This window comes from Phyllobates terribilis, unplaced genomic scaffold (genome assembly GCF_046119375.1).
Source record: "Phyllobates terribilis strain yellow unplaced genomic scaffold, ASM4611937v1 Scaffold_11__3_contigs__length_659146591, whole genome shotgun sequence".
Taxonomy (NCBI): Eukaryota; Metazoa; Chordata; class Amphibia; order Anura; family Dendrobatidae; genus Phyllobates; species Phyllobates terribilis.
Window position 1 is genome coordinate 507,130,578 of NW_027362771.1, and position 19,003 is coordinate 507,149,580.

General features: G+C 43.0%; 1 protein-coding gene across 4 annotated transcripts in view; it reads left to right on the forward strand.

The window, feature by feature from the left end:
* The window catches only part of ADD2 (adducin 2), a 311,888-nt gene that overhangs the window by 278,213 nt on the left and 14,672 nt on the right, over positions 1–19,003 (forward strand). For 2 of the 4 annotated variants that reach the window (XM_073653585.1, XM_073653586.1), the window contains exons 12-14: positions 6,420–6,509; positions 7,493–7,658; positions 9,417–9,536. In XM_073653585.1, the coding sequence (XP_073509686.1) occupies positions 6,420–6,509; positions 7,493–7,658; positions 9,417–9,536 (376 nt within the window). Of the gene's footprint in view, positions 1–6,419; positions 6,510–7,492; positions 7,659–9,416; positions 9,537–9,986; positions 10,021–19,003 lie in introns of all 4 variants that reach the window. The other 2 variants (XM_073653588.1, XM_073653587.1) reach the window with 2 other exon arrangements.

Below are 19,003 nucleotides of genomic sequence, written 5' to 3' on the forward strand. Positions count from 1 at the left end.
TGGCATGTAGTGAGAGATTTTTTAAATGAATCACCTCCCACGCATTCTGTACCTTTTTTAGACTTTCCCTAAAGCAATTTCATTCTCTTCTTTAAATCTCTATTGATGATACTTTTATTATTTATTTATATAGCACCATTGATTCCATGGCGCTGTACATAAGAAGGGGTTACATACGAAACACAGATATCACTTACAGTAACAAACAATGATAGACAGGTACAGAGGGAAGAGGACCCTGCCCTTGCGGCCTTACATTCTACAGGAACTGGGAAGGAGACAGTAGGTTGGGGGGGGTTGCAGTAGTTCCGGTGTTGTTGGTTGAGGTGGCAGCAGGCAAGGTCATGGCAGGCTGTAGGCTTTCTTGAAGAGATGGGTTTTCATGTTCCGTCTGAAGGATCCGAATGTGGCGGATAATCGCACATGTTGGGGCACAGAATTCCAGAGGATGGGGGATATTCGGGAGAAGTCTTGGAGGCGATTGGGTGAGGAGCGAATAAGTGTGGAGGAGAGAAGGAGGTTTTGGGAGGACTGGAGATTATGTAAGGGAATATATTGGGAGATTAGTTCAGAGATGTATGGAGGAGGGAGGTTATGGATGGCTTTGTAGGTCAGTGTTAGTAGTTTGAACTGGATACACTGGGGAATTGGGAGCCAGTGAAGGGATTGGCAAAGGGGGGGTAGCAGAGGAGTAGCGAGGCGACAGCTGAACTAGTCGCACTGCAGAGTTAAGGATGCACTGGAGGAGTGTGAGAGTGTTAGCAGGTAGGCCACAGAGGAGGATGTTGCAGTAGATGCGGGAGATGATGAGGGCATACACAAGCAGTTTAGTAGATTGAGGGTTGAGGAAAGCACGAATTCTGGAAATATTTTGGAGCTGGAGGCGACAGGAGCTGGCGAGAGCTTGGATTTGGGGTTTGAAGGACAGGGCAGAGTCAAGGGTTAGTCCGAGGCAGCGGATTGTCGGTACAGGGGAAAGTGTTATGTCATTGTGATAGAAAGATCAGGTGGGAAAGATACGCGAGATGGGGGAAAGATGATGAGTTCACTTTTGTCCACATTGAGCTTAAGGAAGCCGGACTAGAAGAAGGAGGATATGGCTGCTAGACATGTTGGGATTCTGGACAGCAGAGAGGTGACATCTGGGTCAGAGAGGTAGTTCTGGGTGTCGTCAGCATACAGATGGTACTGATAGCCATGGGATTTTATGAGCTGTCTCAGGCCAAGGGTATAGATTGAGAAGAGTAGGGGTCCTAGGACAGAGCCTTGAGGGACTCCAACAGAGAGGTGGAGGGGTGAGGAGGTAGTGTGGGAGTGGGAGACGCCAAAAGTGCAGTTGGAAAGGTATGAGGAGATCCAGGAGAGGGCAAGGTTTTTGACGCCAAATGAAGAAAGGATCTGTATAAGGAGGCAGTGGTCAACTGTGTCAAAAGCAGAGGACAGGTCAAGAAGGAGTACAGAGAATTGTCTGTTAGCTTTGGCTGTAAGTAAGTCATTGGTGATTTTGGTAAGGGCAGTTTCAGTGGAATGGTGGTGGCGGAAGCCGATTGTCGGTTGTCAAAGAGAGAGTTAGATGAGAAGTGAGAGGAAAGTTCAGCGTGAACGTGTTGCTCGAGGAGTTTGGAGGCAAATGGGAGCAGCGATATGGGGCGGTAGCTGGAGAAGGCAGTTGGGTCGAGGGATGGCTTTTTGAGGATGGGCGTGATTGTGGCATGTTTGAAGGCAGCGGGGAAGGTACCAGAAGTTAGTGAAAGATTGAAGAGATGGCTTAGGGATGGGATGAGTGTGGGGGTGAGGTTGGGGCGGAGGTGGAATGGGATGGGGTCTAGTGCACCAGTGTTGAGGTGTGATTTGGAGAGGAGATGAGTAAGGTATTCTTCAGTGATGTTGGGAAGGGAGGTTATGGGGGAAGGGCAATGGTCTGGAAAACAAAGGGGTTGTGGTGGTTGAACAGTAAAGACTTGCCTTGTTTGGTCAATCTTGTTTTTGAAGTGTGTGGCAAACTCCTCAGCATGATGACGGAGGTCAGAGGGGGCAGTGGAGGGTGGAGGAGAGAGTTAAAAGTGTTGAATAGTTGTTTGGGGTTGTAAGATAAGGAAGATATGAGGGTTGTGAAGTAGGCCTGTTTAGCAGAGGTGAGGGCTGATTTGAATGCGAGTGTTTTTTAGACTTTCTCTACAGAACATTACAGAACATTTTTGTCTGCAGTGTAAATCCAGCCAGGCTCAAACAATCCCTGCTAAGTAGACTCAAAGATTGTATTGGTATTAGGCTATGAGCCCACGTAGCAGATTTGATGCAGAGCGTTTTTGCCTCTCTCTGGCAGAAAAAAATGCATGCAGATTTACATGCGTTTTTTCTGCCAGAGAGAAGCGTTTTCGCATGCGTTTTTTCAAGCAGATTTCCAAGCGATTTTGAGCATCACTTGGAAAAGTGCTTGACAAGTTGGTCAAACAATATAAATCCATGCAACCTGCATGGATTTATATAGTGTGACCAAGTAATAGTCCGCAAAATTAATGGACATGCTGCGTATTTTTGATCGCAGCATAAACGCTGCGGAAAAATACGCGGCATGGGCATTGAAAGTGCGGAATTGCATTGGAGACCATGGGGGAAGGTTTACCAAGCGTTTCCCAAGCGTTTACGCTGCGGAAATTCCGCAGCGTAAACACTTGAAAAACGCATCGTGGGCACACAGCCTTAGTCTTCCTGACTTTAAGTTACACCACTTAGCCTCCCATCTTACCAGAGTCCTTGATTGGGTAGTCATGATAACTCCAAACCCTGCATGAAAAGAGAACAGAGTTTCTCAGCAAATCCTTTAAAAGCCTAACCGTGGCTAGACCCTGCCTTACCAAGGCTAGACCTTGCCTTACTGTTCTAGACATTTAGCACTCTGAAGTTACACCCTTTTTAAAAGGTTCTACAATTACCTGCTGTAACTATGAAGTTGTGTGAGTTTACATCTTGCCCCTCTCATCTGCTTTGTACTCCACTTTAGGCAATCCTCAGTTCCCACCTAGTCTATAAGACATGCGTGAAAGAGGACCAGTTCTGGGTTACTGATTTTGGTATGAACGTGGGTTGGTCCTCTCTGGATTTTCTATTATCTCTCATTGAACTCTGTCCCTTCGGAATCTGGAGAGCCTCTGAAACACACTCTGCCATCTTACTTGCTTCTGCAGTCATCACCTTAACTACCCTTACCTAAGTATATAGAACATTGGGAAGATGATCTCGGTCTGTCACTATCCACGGAACAGAGACAACAGATCTACCTCCTATCTCATAAAACTACCATTAGTTCCCGATCCATCCCATTAGTCCCACACCAAATGTTAGCTAGAAGTGAACCCCACCAGCTGGAGGTGTGAGGAGAAGGCTCCTTCATACCTCCTGGTCTTGTAGAATCTTTGCCCCTTCTGGAGAGATGTTGAAGCTGTGATTCACAGAGTCACTGACTTGATGATGGACTTGTGTCCTGCTCTTTTCTTGCTACATCACTGCGAAATTCAACTTTCTACTATTAAATAATACTCCATTCTACTCCACTCTGGCATGACGGTCAGAACTTGCATTCCTCCATTACTGAAAAAGAAGAATAATCCTCCGTCTGTGCCACAGATATAAATGATGTGATGCACTCAGAGGACCTCTCCTCTATGTTACATGGCTCTCAGGAGAGATTCACCAAGACATGGTTTTATTTGCCTGGGTTCCAACAAACACAAGAATCCAGTGATTATTATAGGGCTTTGTCTAAGAATCTAAATGTTAATGCCAATTTAAAAGCTTGCCATTATTTACATTGTTCCACTCTCCTCACTCCTTTTGTGTTTAGCGCTTTGCCTTTTCTTCTTCTTTTTTTTCTCCTTCGTTCAGTAGGTTTTCACCCATTCTTCCTTTCCTCTTTACCTCTGTTATTGTTATATTTGAGAATTTTCCGACCTTTAGAAAATCCAGAGGCAGCCTGGAGCTGGTAATGTTCCTTCCTCCAGATCATTCACAGCAGTATTAGGACAAATGTCAGGCCACGCTATTATGTACAGTGGTGGCCAAAAGTAATGGCACCTCTGCAATTCTGTCTCAGTTTCTTCCTGAAAATGATTGCAATAACAAATTCTTTGGTATTATTATCTTCATTTAATTTGTCATCAATGAAAAAACACAAAAAGAATTGTCCTAAAGCCAAATTGGATATAATTCCACACCAAACCTAAAAAAGGGGGTGGACAAAAGTATTGGCACTGTTTGAAAAATCATGTGATGCTTCTCTAATTCGTGTAATTAACAGCACCTGTAACTTACCTGTGGCACCTAACAGGTGTTGGCAATAACTAAATCACACTTGCAGCCAGTTAACATGGATTAAAGTTGACTCAACCTCTGTCCTGTGTCCTTGTGTGTACCACATTGAGCATGGAGAAAAGAAAGAAGACCAAAGAACTGTCTGAGGACTTGAGAAACCAAATTGTGAGGAAGCATGAGCAATCTCAAGGTTACAAGTCCATCTCCAAAGACCTGAATGTTCCTGTGTCTTCCGTGCGCAGTGTCATCAAGAAGTTTAAAGCCCATGGCACTGTGGCTAACCTCCCTAGATGTGGACGGAAAAGAAAAATTGACGAGAGATTTCAACGCAAGATTGTGCGGATGGTGGATAAAGAACCTCGACTAACATCCAAACAAGTTCAAGCTGCCATGCAGTCCGATGGTACAACAGTGTCAACCCGTACTATCCGTCGGCGTCTGAATGAAAAGGGACTGTATGGTAGGATACCCAGGAAGACCCCACTTCTTACCCCGAGACATAAAAAAGCCAGGCTGGAGTTTGCCAAAACTTACCTGAGAAAGCCTAAAACGTTTTGGAAGAATGTTCTCTGGTCAGATGACACAAAAGTAGAGCTTTTTTGGGGAAAAAGCATCAACATAGAGTGTACAGGAAAAAACAAAGAGGCATTGAAAGAAAAGAACACGGTCCCTACAGTCAAACATGGCGGAGGTTCCCTGATGTTTTGGGGTTGCTTTGCTGCCTCTGGCACTGGACTGCTTGACCGTGTGCATGGCATTATGAAGTCTGAAGACTACCAACAAATTTTACAGCATAATGTAGGGCCCAGTGTGAGAAAGCTGGGTCTCCCTCAGAGGTCATGGGTCTTCCAGCAGGACAATGACCCAAAACACACTTCCAAAAGCACTATAAAATGGTTTGAGAGAAAGCACTGGAGACTTCTAAGGTGGCCAGCAATGAGTCCAGACCTGAATCCCATAGAACACCTGTGGAGAGATCTCAAAATGGCAGTTTGGAGAAGGCATCCTTCAAATATCAGGGACCTGGAGCAGTTTGCCAAAGAAGAATGGTCTACAATTCCAGCAGAGCATTGTAAGAAACTCATTGATGGTTACCGGAAGCGGTTGTTCGCAGTTATTTTGGCTAAAAGTCGTGCAACCAAGTATTAGGCTGAGGGTGCCAATACTTTTGTCTGGCCCATTTTTGGAGTTTTGTGTGAAATGATCAATGATTTGATTTTTGCTTCATACTCTTTTGTGTTTTTTCCTTGCAAGCAAATTAAATGAAGATAATACCAAAGAATTTGTGATTGCAATCCTTTTCAGGAAGAAACTGAGTATTATCTGACAGAATTGCAGGGGTGCCAATACTTTTGGCCACCACTGTATTATATTTTTGGATTTAGTCTACTTTATATTCAATATCATGTTTTATTATGTACTAAAGTCCTTTACATATAATTGTATTAGGGAGGGTTGTTGCCTCCACCTGTCCTCTACCGCTTCATCTTTTAACTATTAAATTAAGAACGTAAAAGAAAAAGACAAAAGTGCACTGTCTGTTGATAAAAAAAAAAAAAAAAAAAGGATCAAAAGTGGGGAAAATAAAAATGGGGTTCTGTGCCCCTGGTGTGAAAGGAGTGGTAGTGAATACATATAGTTAGTGCTGATGTGACCACTGCTCCTATCATAAATGGACCATAAAAGTGAATGGGGCGGTGGTTATTCATGCACACTACGTCTCCATTCACATGGATGACACAGGACCTCTGTTTACTTGATCGATAAGGTTTCCTAGTGAAAAAGACCTACGGCTGGTCGAAACGTCACAACTATGGCAGAATAAAAGAAGCTTTGAAGCTTTTTCATCTGATTTTGGACGCTGCCCTTTTTTTTGTTCCTCGTGAACCCATGTCATCATACATTTATCACCTTTAGAAGTGTAGACAATTTCCTAAAACAAAATAAGACTTTTCTGTAAATATATAAACTTCTGATATTGGCAATTATTGTCCTCCAGTATTATGCACTTGGAATATACAATCATAAAAAAAGCAACAGCTAATGAATTGAATTTGATGAAGTGATTGTAACAATCTGCAATTTTTTTTATATAAAAAAATACACAGATTCGGGAGCAAAATCGCCAAGATGTTAAGTCTGCTGGTCCTCAGTCTCAGTTACTAGCCAGCGTGATTACGGATAAGAGCAGAAGTCCGGTATGTTCCTATATCCTTTAAGCTAATCGGGAAATGCCATGTTTTATATGATAACTCTTCTTAATATAGAGGGGTCTCTTGTTTTTAACCAATGAACACCATCTAATGCATAAATTCCCCCGTGGTGGTGCTCTAGGGATATTTGACACCTGCTGCCAGGTTCCCTTACAGATTACAGAGCAGCAGGGCAAAAACTTTTAAAGTGCAACTGCACTTTTAGAAAACTTTTGACATGTCAAAGAGACATCAGAATTTTGATCGGTGGTGGTCCGGGTGGGAAGATCCAAACCGAACACTAAAATGAAGCATAACATGCAGTCAGCCAAGAGATGCTCTCATGCAACACTGTAGAAGACTTTCTATCGAGATCAATGGATGAAAAAATAGAATAATACTTGACCAAGGGCTTCTGTTCCTTTGTTTTAGTGGATGGTTGGGACCACCACCGATCAAACCTTCAGTGAAACAGATTTCTAAAAATTGCTTCCTTTTCAGATGGCGTAATACATTTTTGGTAACATGGAGGAATAAATCTGAGAGTTTTTCTTGTTTTATTGACTGTTTGGAGATGAGGCACCATAAGAGTTTGGCAACAGCTCATGTTCCCTACACTGAATTGACATGCATATGTGGCCAAACTGGTCAAGAAATTGTGCTCTTTTATCACAGAAAAATAGAAAGTCTGCAATATATTGTAAAACATATGCTATATTGTAAATAGTTATTGTCATATACCTTTAGAATGTCTTTATGCTACGAGGCCTCTTATTTTGTATTCTGGGTCCCGTCTTTGATTGTCCTGTTAGTTTTAGTTCTGGGACAGTGTAGACTACAGGCTGCAGTCCACATAGGATTGACTAGGTTGGACACACTTGTAGCATCATAGTCTTTTCTCCGAGGTCCTTACAGGACTCGACATGTTTAAAATATGATTTATAAGGCAATGTAGAATAAATGAGACATCTCTTTATTTGTGTTTTAAGTCTGCAGATAGTAATTTGGCATCCAAAACAGAGGCAGACCTGAAGGAGCAGCCAGTAGAAGAGATCCCGCCAGAACCGGAGCCACCAAACCCCTTCAGTCAGCTGACAGACCAGGAGCTGGAAGAGTATAAGAAGGAGGTGGAGAGAAAGAAGCATGCCACGGATGGTGGGTAGACATCTACAGAGTTTTTGTTGGTTTTTGGGAACCAGGTTGGATATTTTTCTTCTACTTCTCCTTTCCACAAGCAACAGATCCATATTATCAATGGAATGGCCACACATGAGCGGTTACAATACCAAATCCCAGCAGGACAGACAAGATACAAAATACTGTTTGATATCCACTCAGACCGATCATTCATGAAAAGGGTGTGAGGGTCTGCTAGTACTTTATGGAAGCCTTATCTGTGTGCATTTAAAGTGCCATAGACTTCATTCACACGTCTCATATTTTTGCATATGAGAAAGTACAGACTATTTTTCTTCAGTGTGCTAGATCTGATTTTCATCCATTTTTGCTCTGTGTGTGCATTTTGTACATGTGACATACATTTTTCTGATATGCAAATAAAATATTTCCAAGTTTCTCTTACCGGTAAAACCGTAAAAAAACAGACAGCACCCCGACGACACAAAGATGGTATCCATGTCTGTTTTTTCCACAGACCCATTAATTTGAATGAGTGACTTGGATCAAAAACAGACAGCAAAAAACCATGAGCTGCCCCATAGACTATAATGAGTGTGTGTTCTATCTGTATAAACAGAGATCGAATACGCACATGAAAAACAGATGAGACCTTACAATTGGCGCACAACTAAGAATGTCGAGTGCAGAATGCATTGCGTAGTATGCAATATGTATACATGCTGTCACATGCTGACTAGACATGTCCGGCCTCACTCATCTAGTCAGAATGTGGCCAGAAGTATGCAAATCTGATACTTGTGGTCACATGACCGCCTGCTCTCGGCACCGGAGGATACTCACGGCGTGTGGTGCACTTAGAGTAACTCCAAACTTGTACACTAAGGCCGGACAACCCCTTTAAAGATACTATGTGTATGCTGATACTGCAGTAGAGTTGGGCCTTAAATGGGTTGTCCAATACATTTTTATTTCAATGGCAGAGACTATAATAAAATACCAATTACTCACCCCTTTAAGCTCCCAGCACTCCAATACCTATGGGTCTCCACTTACGTTTAGTGCTCGTTCAGAGCAGCAGATAATATGGATGGTGCACTAACCAGTGTACCTTAATAGGGCTGTCCAGATTACACTTTCTCACACGGATTGAGTGCCTGTGTGAAAAATTCACGGCATGCAACACTATTCTCTTTTGAGTATTCGATGAGACTCGCCCAAGTCTATGGGTGCACAAAAAATATTGGAACCCACACAGAACATTCGAGTGGCATTCGATTTTTACAAATACTTTCCCATTATTAACCAACGAAAAGAAACTATATTTAATCATTTACATTTTCGAATGTAGGTAAATGGAAACACGGATGAAAATTGGATGAAAATTGTCTGAGTTTTCCGGATGAAACTGGGACAATTTTTCATACTCTCATCTGACCTTGGCCATAGACAGTAGAAGATTTGTGGCCCAGGCACTTAACTGTTACCATTGACGCCAGTAATTGGCAGCAGCGGTCACCTGCATAGACCGCTTCACATAAGTGAATGGAGAATGCAGGCACCAGGGCATTGGCAGCTTAAATGGATGGGAATTTGTTATTTTATTTTTTTCGGCATAATCCCACAGATTTAGCAGATTTGACGAGCCCTTTGAGTCGTAACTTGCTCATTTCATTACCACACTGCAGTTATATATAGACAAGTATCATTATAGTAATTTACTAAGTATTTCCCTTTTGACCTCCATTATTACATGAATGCACTGTGTGTACGCAGACAAAGAAGCTGGGGATGAGGACACTACTCAGCCGTCACTGGTGACACCACCTACTTCTCCTGCAAGGAGTCCGACAAAGGCAACACCTCTAATCGTGTCTCCTTCCAAGTCCTCTGAAGGTACGATCTCACGGCCAATGTTATCTTGTAGATTGTACGTACGGGTAGATACAACCTCATAGTCGGGCAGGTGTAATCAACGATGTGGGCATCCGCACTGGTGATCTGAAGTGACGAATCAGATGGGCGAGATCATTAAAAGATATAACAAAAATCCATCTTGAGGGAAATAGATGACGATGTCAATAACTCGTGTTCGCCAGGTGACCTGTGGCTTCTCCTTCCATCCTGGTGGGGGGCTTCACCCTGCTCTGTGGGCTCACACTAAATTACAGGGTCTTAATGAGGATATTACTGTCACTGCCTAGAAATCAATCTCTACCTCTCTCCTGTCCCTGTCCTCCTCCCCAGCTTTATCTTTATTCATTGTGATCATACGTTGTCATTGTGTCTTTGTGTGTGTTCCCCCACAATGTTTCCCTTCTCTTTCCATGTGCTGTCTCATGGCAGGAGTCACCTCAGACTCTGAATACCTGTCTCTGTAGTAAGTATAGACGCACTGGCTTGTTGGTTTTTTTTTACCCCTTCTGCTACTTCTCCTTAACGTTTCCTATTCACCTATTTTACACCGAATATTTGGTCACCATGCAAGACGAATAGCGCTATGCCAAATCTATATCTTTAATAAAATCAAAAAGGCGACAGCACTCCCTTGTTGATTTTTTTTATATCTAATTATCTATCTATCTACTTACCTTCCTCTCTATCAATTTATCTATTTATTATAATGCCACAGAGATTTTGCCAAAATTTTGATACTCTCAGCAATTTTTTTTATAGTCCAAGTTTACAAAATTCCATGCCCAGATTTTGCAAAAACCCATTTAAAATCTACCACACCATTATATGTGATATGTACCTCCATTATATTACATATCACACCCTGATTTTGACAGATTGATTTCGATAAACTGTTCAGACTTTTCTAATTTTTCATTTGTCATGTAGTAAAATTTGAGTCTTCTATCTATTTTTTGCTAAATATTTCTTCTCATTGATTAGAGATCACACAATGAATTTGCCATATACCACACCCTGGTTTTATCTGATTACTTGCTCTGATTTTGCTACAATTTCTATTTTATCTCATTTTCCTGTTTGCGAGTATTCTGACTCCATAATTAGGCTGCAAGTGTGGGGCGCTTGAGAAGCCGTTTCTTGGCTGTCTCTATGTACCAGTACTTGCAATAAGTGATTTCATCAGATAGCTTGACTCAGCTGCAGAGGAATGTATGAAACTTCAAGAAGGAGGTTTATTTTGCAGCTGAGTTCTGGTGGTTATGCACAAATACAGTAGGTAAAAACGAATTTTCTGAACCAGAGATGCAAACGTATGCGCTTCTAAGATTGCCTACATACAGAATGAGGAAGAAGAATGAGGAAGAAGGGAGGGGTTACTGACATCAGAGCTAGAGGGAGAGAGGAAGGACAAACTTCTAAACAGGGGCAAACCTTGTTGCATAGCAATTGCAGCAACAATATAATGGCAATACAATACTGTCTGTATGTGTAGCACCCTGAGGACTCGGTTGCTACAGGGGTATTGCACCTCACTCCAGAGGTGTGGTATTCCACTCCCGGGTAAGGATGGAGTGTGGGACTGAGCTCAGTAGGCTGCATGCACTACATACATCCCATTTCCGGGGGACAGAACTACGGTACTCCCACCAAGTAAATGTGCAGGTACGACAGCGTCTGTCCCTGGCTGGAGTGGGAGGGGGGGTGGAACATCCCAGTAGTGTAGGGGCAGATAGGGGGAGTACTCTGGGTAAAGCTAGGAGCCCATTGGGTGCTGGTCACCTGGGCTCACACATAGAGGGAGTATATAAGGTGGGCACCATCTAGAGACAGGGTCTTTTTAGTCAAGTTCAGCCTGAGGAGAAGCAGAGCAGAGGAGCTCAGCCAGGAGGGCTGACAGGGAGCTGTGGCTCCGGCTGGGCCCAGCTCCAGGGCCAAGCATGGAGAGAGAGGAGGAAGAAGGACCCAGAGAGGCAGAGCCAGAGGGAACCCTAAGATCCCAGAATCAGACCAAAAAGGGTGAAGGGTTGGCAGAAGAGGGCACCGGATCCCAAGCTGGCGGAGGCAAAAGTAACCCTTAACCAGGAACCGGAGGTCGTGGTCAAGTTTTGCCACGACCCTCACCACATCCACCAGGAAGGTACACCAAGAGTAGGGTCAGGAAAGCCAGAGAAGGTTTTACCAGACAGAGGCCCAAGGGAACCGGACAAAGGTGGATCCCTGGTGGGGACGGCCAGGAGAAAGAGAGTGAGAGGGAAGCTCAGGACCACGCTCCGGAACTGCCTGGGGGTTAGCCGAGTCCCACACCTGGTGGACGCAGCACGGCTCGGGTGGTCACTCAAGGCCAGAGTGACTAAAGCAACATCAGTGAGTAAAAACCCTGAAACTGCATCCCACGACTCTGTGCCTCCTTACCGCACCATCACAACCTCCATCATCTACTCCTGCTGCCCTGAGGCCATACCCCTCCCGTTGGGGGTTATACCATCCCTGCTGCACCCATACCACCGGCCTCAGCGGACTGTTTTGCAGCGGCGGCCTTGTGACCGCAAATCAACGGGTGGCGTAGTCGACACACATTCTAACATCTACTGCTAATAGACTCGCCGCTTAGTTTGACTCCCTGGGCACGGACCGGGTCACCGCCACGAGACTACTACCCCCATCTGATCCGGGTAAGCCCCGTGCGCGCGATGCCGCACGACACAGAAGGCCCAGGGGCGCGTCATATGATTCCCAAGTCGCTGGACATGACAGTGAGAAATCACATCCTTATTTTGTTCAATATGGACCTTACTAAATATGACACATTGATACTTGTTTAGCAAGATACTTTGCTCTAATAAATACTGTCCCATTATCTTGTTGTTACCTGGCCTTGATAGATTCTACACCCTGATGTTAAAAAATGTTCCTTGATTTTATTAAATATGACCCCCTTATTTACTACATGACACCCTGATTTTGCCCACATCCTGATTTTGCCAGATATATTTCATTCTCTCTCTTTCCTCATGCATTTCTAATACTGATTTTGACTCATTTATATTTGCAAAATGTTATACACTTATATAAAAATATTTCATGACCTGTTTTTGCTAAATAAAATGCATCACTTTTGGCAGATTTCTCACCATAATTTTTCAAAAAATTCTGTTCTCTTTCATTTTCATGTTTGCTAGACACCATTTCCTTATTTTACTAAACCGGGGTTCCTTATTTTACTTTAAATTATACCCTGATTTTCCCAAAATTTTTGCCATACAGATTTTTCACCCTGTTATTTTCCATTCATCTTTTGTGTGATTCCACTGCATTTACTAAATATAACTCCTTGACATTTCTATGTACTATTCCCAGATTTAGCTAAAAAGTACACTCTTACTTGTAGTTTACCCTATTTCTTTTTATAATTTTACGAAAATGTCTATTGTTTGCTACATTTTTGATTATGAGATACCATACATTGATTCGACTGAATGTGACCCCTGGATCTTACTAAATAATGACGTCCTCATTTTCCCAGATACCATATCTCGATTGTCCATTTTTAGGATTGTGAGTTATACTACATACTGATTTTGTCAAATATTGCAAGTAACCTAATTTTGCCACATTTCACATCCTTTCCTGACACAATTTCCATACTCTTGTTATGGATATTCTTGTTCGTGAGATTCCAAACTGGATTTGACCAAATATTATATATTGATGCCTGTCAGATTCCTTCTCTTGGTTTTGCTGAAATCTCTATTCTCTTTTTTAAACGTTTTTTTTTTTTGGATACTCTGATTTTACTAAACATGACACCCTGATTTTGCCAGATACAACATCCTGATTTTGCCAGATATTACAGTCTGATTTTTTTACAGGTTTTTACCCTGAAGTCAGACAACCTCTTTACTTAGACATCAGGCCAGACTCCTAAATTACTCAGACTCCAGATCAAACCACAATAAATGAATTAGACCTATTGACCCCTAAATTAATTCTGACTCCACACTAGACAATAAAATTAACACACCAGAACAAACCTATAAATTAATCATAATTTTTAAATTTATCATTTAAAATGTAAACCCTAAATCATACGCCTTCACAGAATTAATACTTTTCACTGTCTAATCGTCTTCAGCTATGAGTAGCAATGCATGCAAGGTCTTGCTTGCCAACCAGCTTCTGGCCATTGTGTGTGTCACTAGACAGCACAGAACTGTAGGAATAGTTTTATTAGGAAGTTGTGCATTCTCATATATAACATGTATTTCTGAATATTGCCCATAAAGTAGCCAGCTGGGCTTAACACTCTCTATGCTTGCTGTACCAATTCTCCCTTCTCTCTTCACTCATAATAATTCGTTCATGAGCACGTTTATCAGTCTGAGGATGTAGATGTTCATTAGAAAAGTATAAGGGGTATTGGCTATCATTGTGAAAAGTGCCAAGTTGGTTTAAGGAGACTTATAGGCCATGCAATGCTTCTTTGGGAAATTAAATATACAAATAGCCTCTTTAGAGAGGCCGCGGACTAGAACTCTAATACCATCTCTTGGAAGTAGCAATCCTAAAAGTCAATATCAGCCCTTTAATGAGCTCTGCCATGTGAGCTAGGATAAAAGCCAAACCAACCACACTATTTCCTGACACATGTTTCAGATTGTGGGCCCCTCATCAGTGCAAAGCAAGCGGTTTGATTTAGCTGGATGTGTGGCCTCTGACAGAGGTCGATATTGAGATTTAGGATTGCTACTTATAATAGGTGGCATTAGAGTTCAAGTCCTCTTCCTCTCTGAAAAAAGTCAATTTGAATATTTAAATTCCTAAAATAAATTCCCAGGGGAGCATTACATGGCCTATAAGTCTCCTTATGCTGACTTGGCACTCTACACAATGCAGACATTACCCCTTAGACTCTTGTCAGAGGTCTCTCATCCAGCCAAATCAGACCTCCTGCTTTGCACTGGTGAGGGGCAAACACCCCAAAACACACATCTGCAGATAGAGTGCTTGGTTTGGTTTCATCCTAAGCCAAGTGGTAAGGCTCGTTAAAGGGTCAATATTGACTTTTAGATTCACTACTTCCAATAGGGGGCGCTAGAGTTCAAGTCATCTTCCTCTCTGTAGAGACAATTTGCATATTAGAAAAGTATGTGACACATCAATATAGAAAAAAATCGATTTCTATCTCTCTATCTCCTTTTTAGTTTATGAATCAGATCCAATTCTCTAATTACCACACTGAAAATATATTTATTGCATGGTACCCAAATTCTTTTTTGGTATATCAGCCCCTTTCTAACAGCACATCACCCCATGACTATACTCAAAATCCTTTCCACTTGTAAGTTGAAGAACAGTATTTCCATTAAATTTTCTTGCGACAGGACCCTCCTAAAATGCATGTTGTTATGATGTGATGTCTAATGCCACAGGCACCAAACGACTAATGCATTCCCTTTGAACTAACCAGTGCAGAAATAACTTATTAACTGGGAGCCATGGTGTGTATATTTCTAGCTGCTTGCTTTGAAAATAGAGCTTGAAATTGTGGGTGTTTTTTTTTGTGTGTAGCGGCAGTGAATCCTAACATCACTTTACAGTTACAATTTTACATGTATTTTGCTTCATTTTTCCAGGGTTAAAAGTAAGTTACTTTATGTCTACATATATCCTGATCCGCATTCAAAATTCTACTGTGCTCCTCGTAGTCCTACATGTGGAAACCTTTCTGGTTCATTTCTCCACTCTGTCGCCCTGTGGTAGTGTATATGCCATATACTGTGACGTGGTCTGATGTCCTAGTGACAGTGACATCTTCCATGGTGAATTAAAGTTAAAGATCCCAGCTGGCGATGAGCTGTGATGTAGCTTAGAAGGGTTGTCCGGTCTTAAGCTACAAGTGTGCAGTCCCTCTATGTGACTGCAGACTTGTTAATCCTCACATTGCACGGGCTGTGAGGGTTCTCCGGTGCCGGCGGCGGGAGCGGGCGGTCGTGTGATTTGCATACTGCCGGCCCCATTCTAACTAGACAATTTCTAGACTCACTAAATTCACTTGCATTGAGCGAGGTCGCACACATCTAGTCTGATTGTGGCTGGGATTATGCAAAACGCATACTTGCGGTCCCATGACCATCCATTCCTGGCACCGGAGAATTCTCACAGCGTGCAATGTGAGGATTCTCAAATCTACAGACTTGTAATTTATGTGATGGCAGACTTGTAATATAAGATCGGACAACCCCTTTAAAGTGTACATCCATTGTTAAACCCACGGCTGTGGAGTTGGTAAGCCAAACCCCCGACTCCAACTCCAACTCCGTCTCCTCAATTTTCCACGACACCGACTCCCTCATACATGGCTCATGTTTAAGTGATAAATTTACTGTAGCCCAGATTCATCTCAGCTAAAAGTCTAGACCCTTAGATCAGGAATAGGACAGACATTTATAGGACATTTCATAACTTTCCCAAATTCTAATAAAGTATTCCCCACAAACTGCACTGAACTGTACCCAAATTATTATATATTTTAGGAGTTGGGGTCGGTCCATTTTATACCAACTCCGATTCCACCAAAATGGACACCGATTCCACGACTCCAACTCCACGGCCGTGGTTAAAACTACTAACATGTCATAGGAAGAACTATGAGAAATAGCGATCGGTCTGTGATGTTAATGCGTTCTGGACTTTAGAGGGACTATAAAGTGCACTCTGTTTAAAGGGAGTGTGCCAGAATACAATCTGTAATTTAGAATAATCAGCAATCCGCTGTTTCAATGGTGCATCAAACAATGAAAATCAAAAGAATCCTGGGACTCGCGTATTTTCAATGCTGTCTTTTTTATTTTAGCATATAGATTTTAAAAGTCTGCGTTTCGGCCAGTCTCAAAGCTTCATCACTGAAACGAATCCTAAAAATGACACAGCGGAGGAGCTACATTCTTTTGATCTTTATTGTCATCAGAAAATGACTGTTCAAACTAAGCACAGGCTCTCTGTGTTCCTTTCACATCGCACCTTCCCACCTAATTGTTTTGCATGTATCTCCACCCTCCTATGGCTCCACCAAGTAGGTGGGAAGATCCACTGAACTATTTGGCAATGCCAAGGATGCACTGAGCACATGTGCTTGGTTTGCACAGTCATTTTGTGCTTTATCTGTAAGATGCCACCTTTGTAACATGTTACTGTGTCAAATTTCTGCTATAGGCCGATTATCTCTAAATGTCTTTATTGTAAAGTGTCCATAGCTCTGGGCAATGTCAGCTCACTCTCAGGTGGTGACCATACAAACTCACACAACAGTGAATGCTAAATTCACAGCCAATTTCAGAATGCAGCTGAAAGTAGCAGGAACTCTGTTCATCATCAGATTCATGAATTTGGCTCACCTAACCAAGCATCTTCCAAGAACTGTGAGATCACCAAGCTCAATGCCAAGCAGCTGCTGGAATAGTGTAAAGCACCAAGCACTTGGTAGTGGTGGAAACCCATTCTCCGGCCTGATCATGACCATGCTTTATAACCTTGCACACTCATGGGCCTATCTAAGTATGGTAGAAACCAGGGAAACAATTCCTAATTAAATATGTAGGACTATTGGAGCTTGGTGGAGGAGGGAATGATGGTCTGGAGGGTTTATCTCAGTTAGTGCTGGTCACCATAGAATAGAAATCTAACTGTCAATTATGTGGCAAAATATTGAGAAAAGCTTTCTACCATGGAAGCAGTGTCTGAAGAATGCAGGTACTATTTATTAACAGCTTAGTTGTTCAATTGCAATGTGGAAATTCTGCCATAGAGTTGCTGATATACACGAGGGGTTTCTGGATTGGCGATTGAGCGCTGCAATGGTTCAGTGCTGAAAACTTAGTATCAGAATGTAATGTCAACAAAAAGCAGTTTTATGGAAGCCTGTATGAAATCTTTTACTGCAGCGCATTTTGATGGCATCTTCAAAGAGTAGGGTTGTGGCAGGAACATCCAGAACAGCAGGCAGATAGCCCAAGAGTGAATGCTGCTATTTGGTGATGTGGACTATTATCAGATGGCCGTGGTTAAAAAAAAAAAATCACATTTATGCCTGTGACTGATGTGAGATGTCTTATTGATTATTACCTAGATAAGGAACCAGAGAAAAACATTCTGGGACATCTGACAGCTCATGAGAATGTAAAGATGAGCAACCAAAAGTCACTTTATTACACATAATGATATAAAAACTGACAGGCTCCTGTCTGCAGCTTCACTGTCCCCATTAAATGTTATCATGGGGACACTTTATTAAAAGATATGATATACACTGTTCAAGAAAATAAAGGGAACACTCAAATAACACATCCTTGATCTGAATGAATGAAATATTCTCATTGAATATTTTGTTCTGTACAACTTTGATGTAATGTCCTTTAAAACTAGTCGAAATGAGGCTCAGTATTGTGTGTGGCCTCCACGTGCCTGTATGACCTCCCTACAACGCCTGGGCATGCTCCTGATGAGGTTGCGGATGGTCTCCTGTGGTGGGATCTCCTCCCAGACCTGGACTAAAGCATCCGCCAACTCCTGGACAGTCTGTGGTGCAACGTGACGGTGGATGGAGCGAAACATGATGTCCCAGATGTGCTCAATCGGATTCAGGTCTGGGGAACGGGCGGGCCAGTCCATAGCTTCAATGCCTCCATCTTGCAGGACCTGCTGACACACTCCAGCCACATGAGGTCTGGCATTGTCCTGCATTAGGAGGAACCCAGGGCCAACTGTACCAGCATATAGTCTCACAAGAGGTCTGAGGATCTCATATTGGTACCTAATGGCAGTCACTCTACCTCTGGCGAGCACATGGAGGGCTGTGCAGCCCTCCAAAGAAATGCCACCCCACACCATTACTGACCCACTGCCAAACCGGTCATGCTGGAGGATGTTGCAGGCAGCAGATCGCTCTCCACGGCGTCTCCAGACTCTGTCACGTCTGTCACATATGCTCAGTGTGAACCTGCTTTCATCTGTGAAGAGCACAGGGCGCCAGTGGCGACATTGCCAATCCTGGTGTTCTGTGGCAAATGCCAAGTGTCCTGCTGTGAGCACAACCCCCATCTGTGGACGTCGGGCCCTCATACCACCCTCATGGAGTTGGTTTCTAACCGTTTGTGCAGACACATGCACATTTGTGGCCTGCTGGAGATCATTTTGCAGGGCTCTGGCAGTGCTCCTTCTGTTCCTCCTTCCACAAAGGCGGAGGTAGCGGTCCTGCTGCTGGGTTGTTGCCCTCCTACGGCCCCCTCCATCTGGCACATCATGTCTCGCTCCATCCACCCACGTCACTTTCCACCAGACTGTCCAGGAGTTGGCGGATGCTTTATTCCAGGTCTGGGAGAAGATCCCACAGGAGACCATCCACAACCTCATCAGGAGCATGCCCAGGCGTTGTAGGGAGGTCATACAGG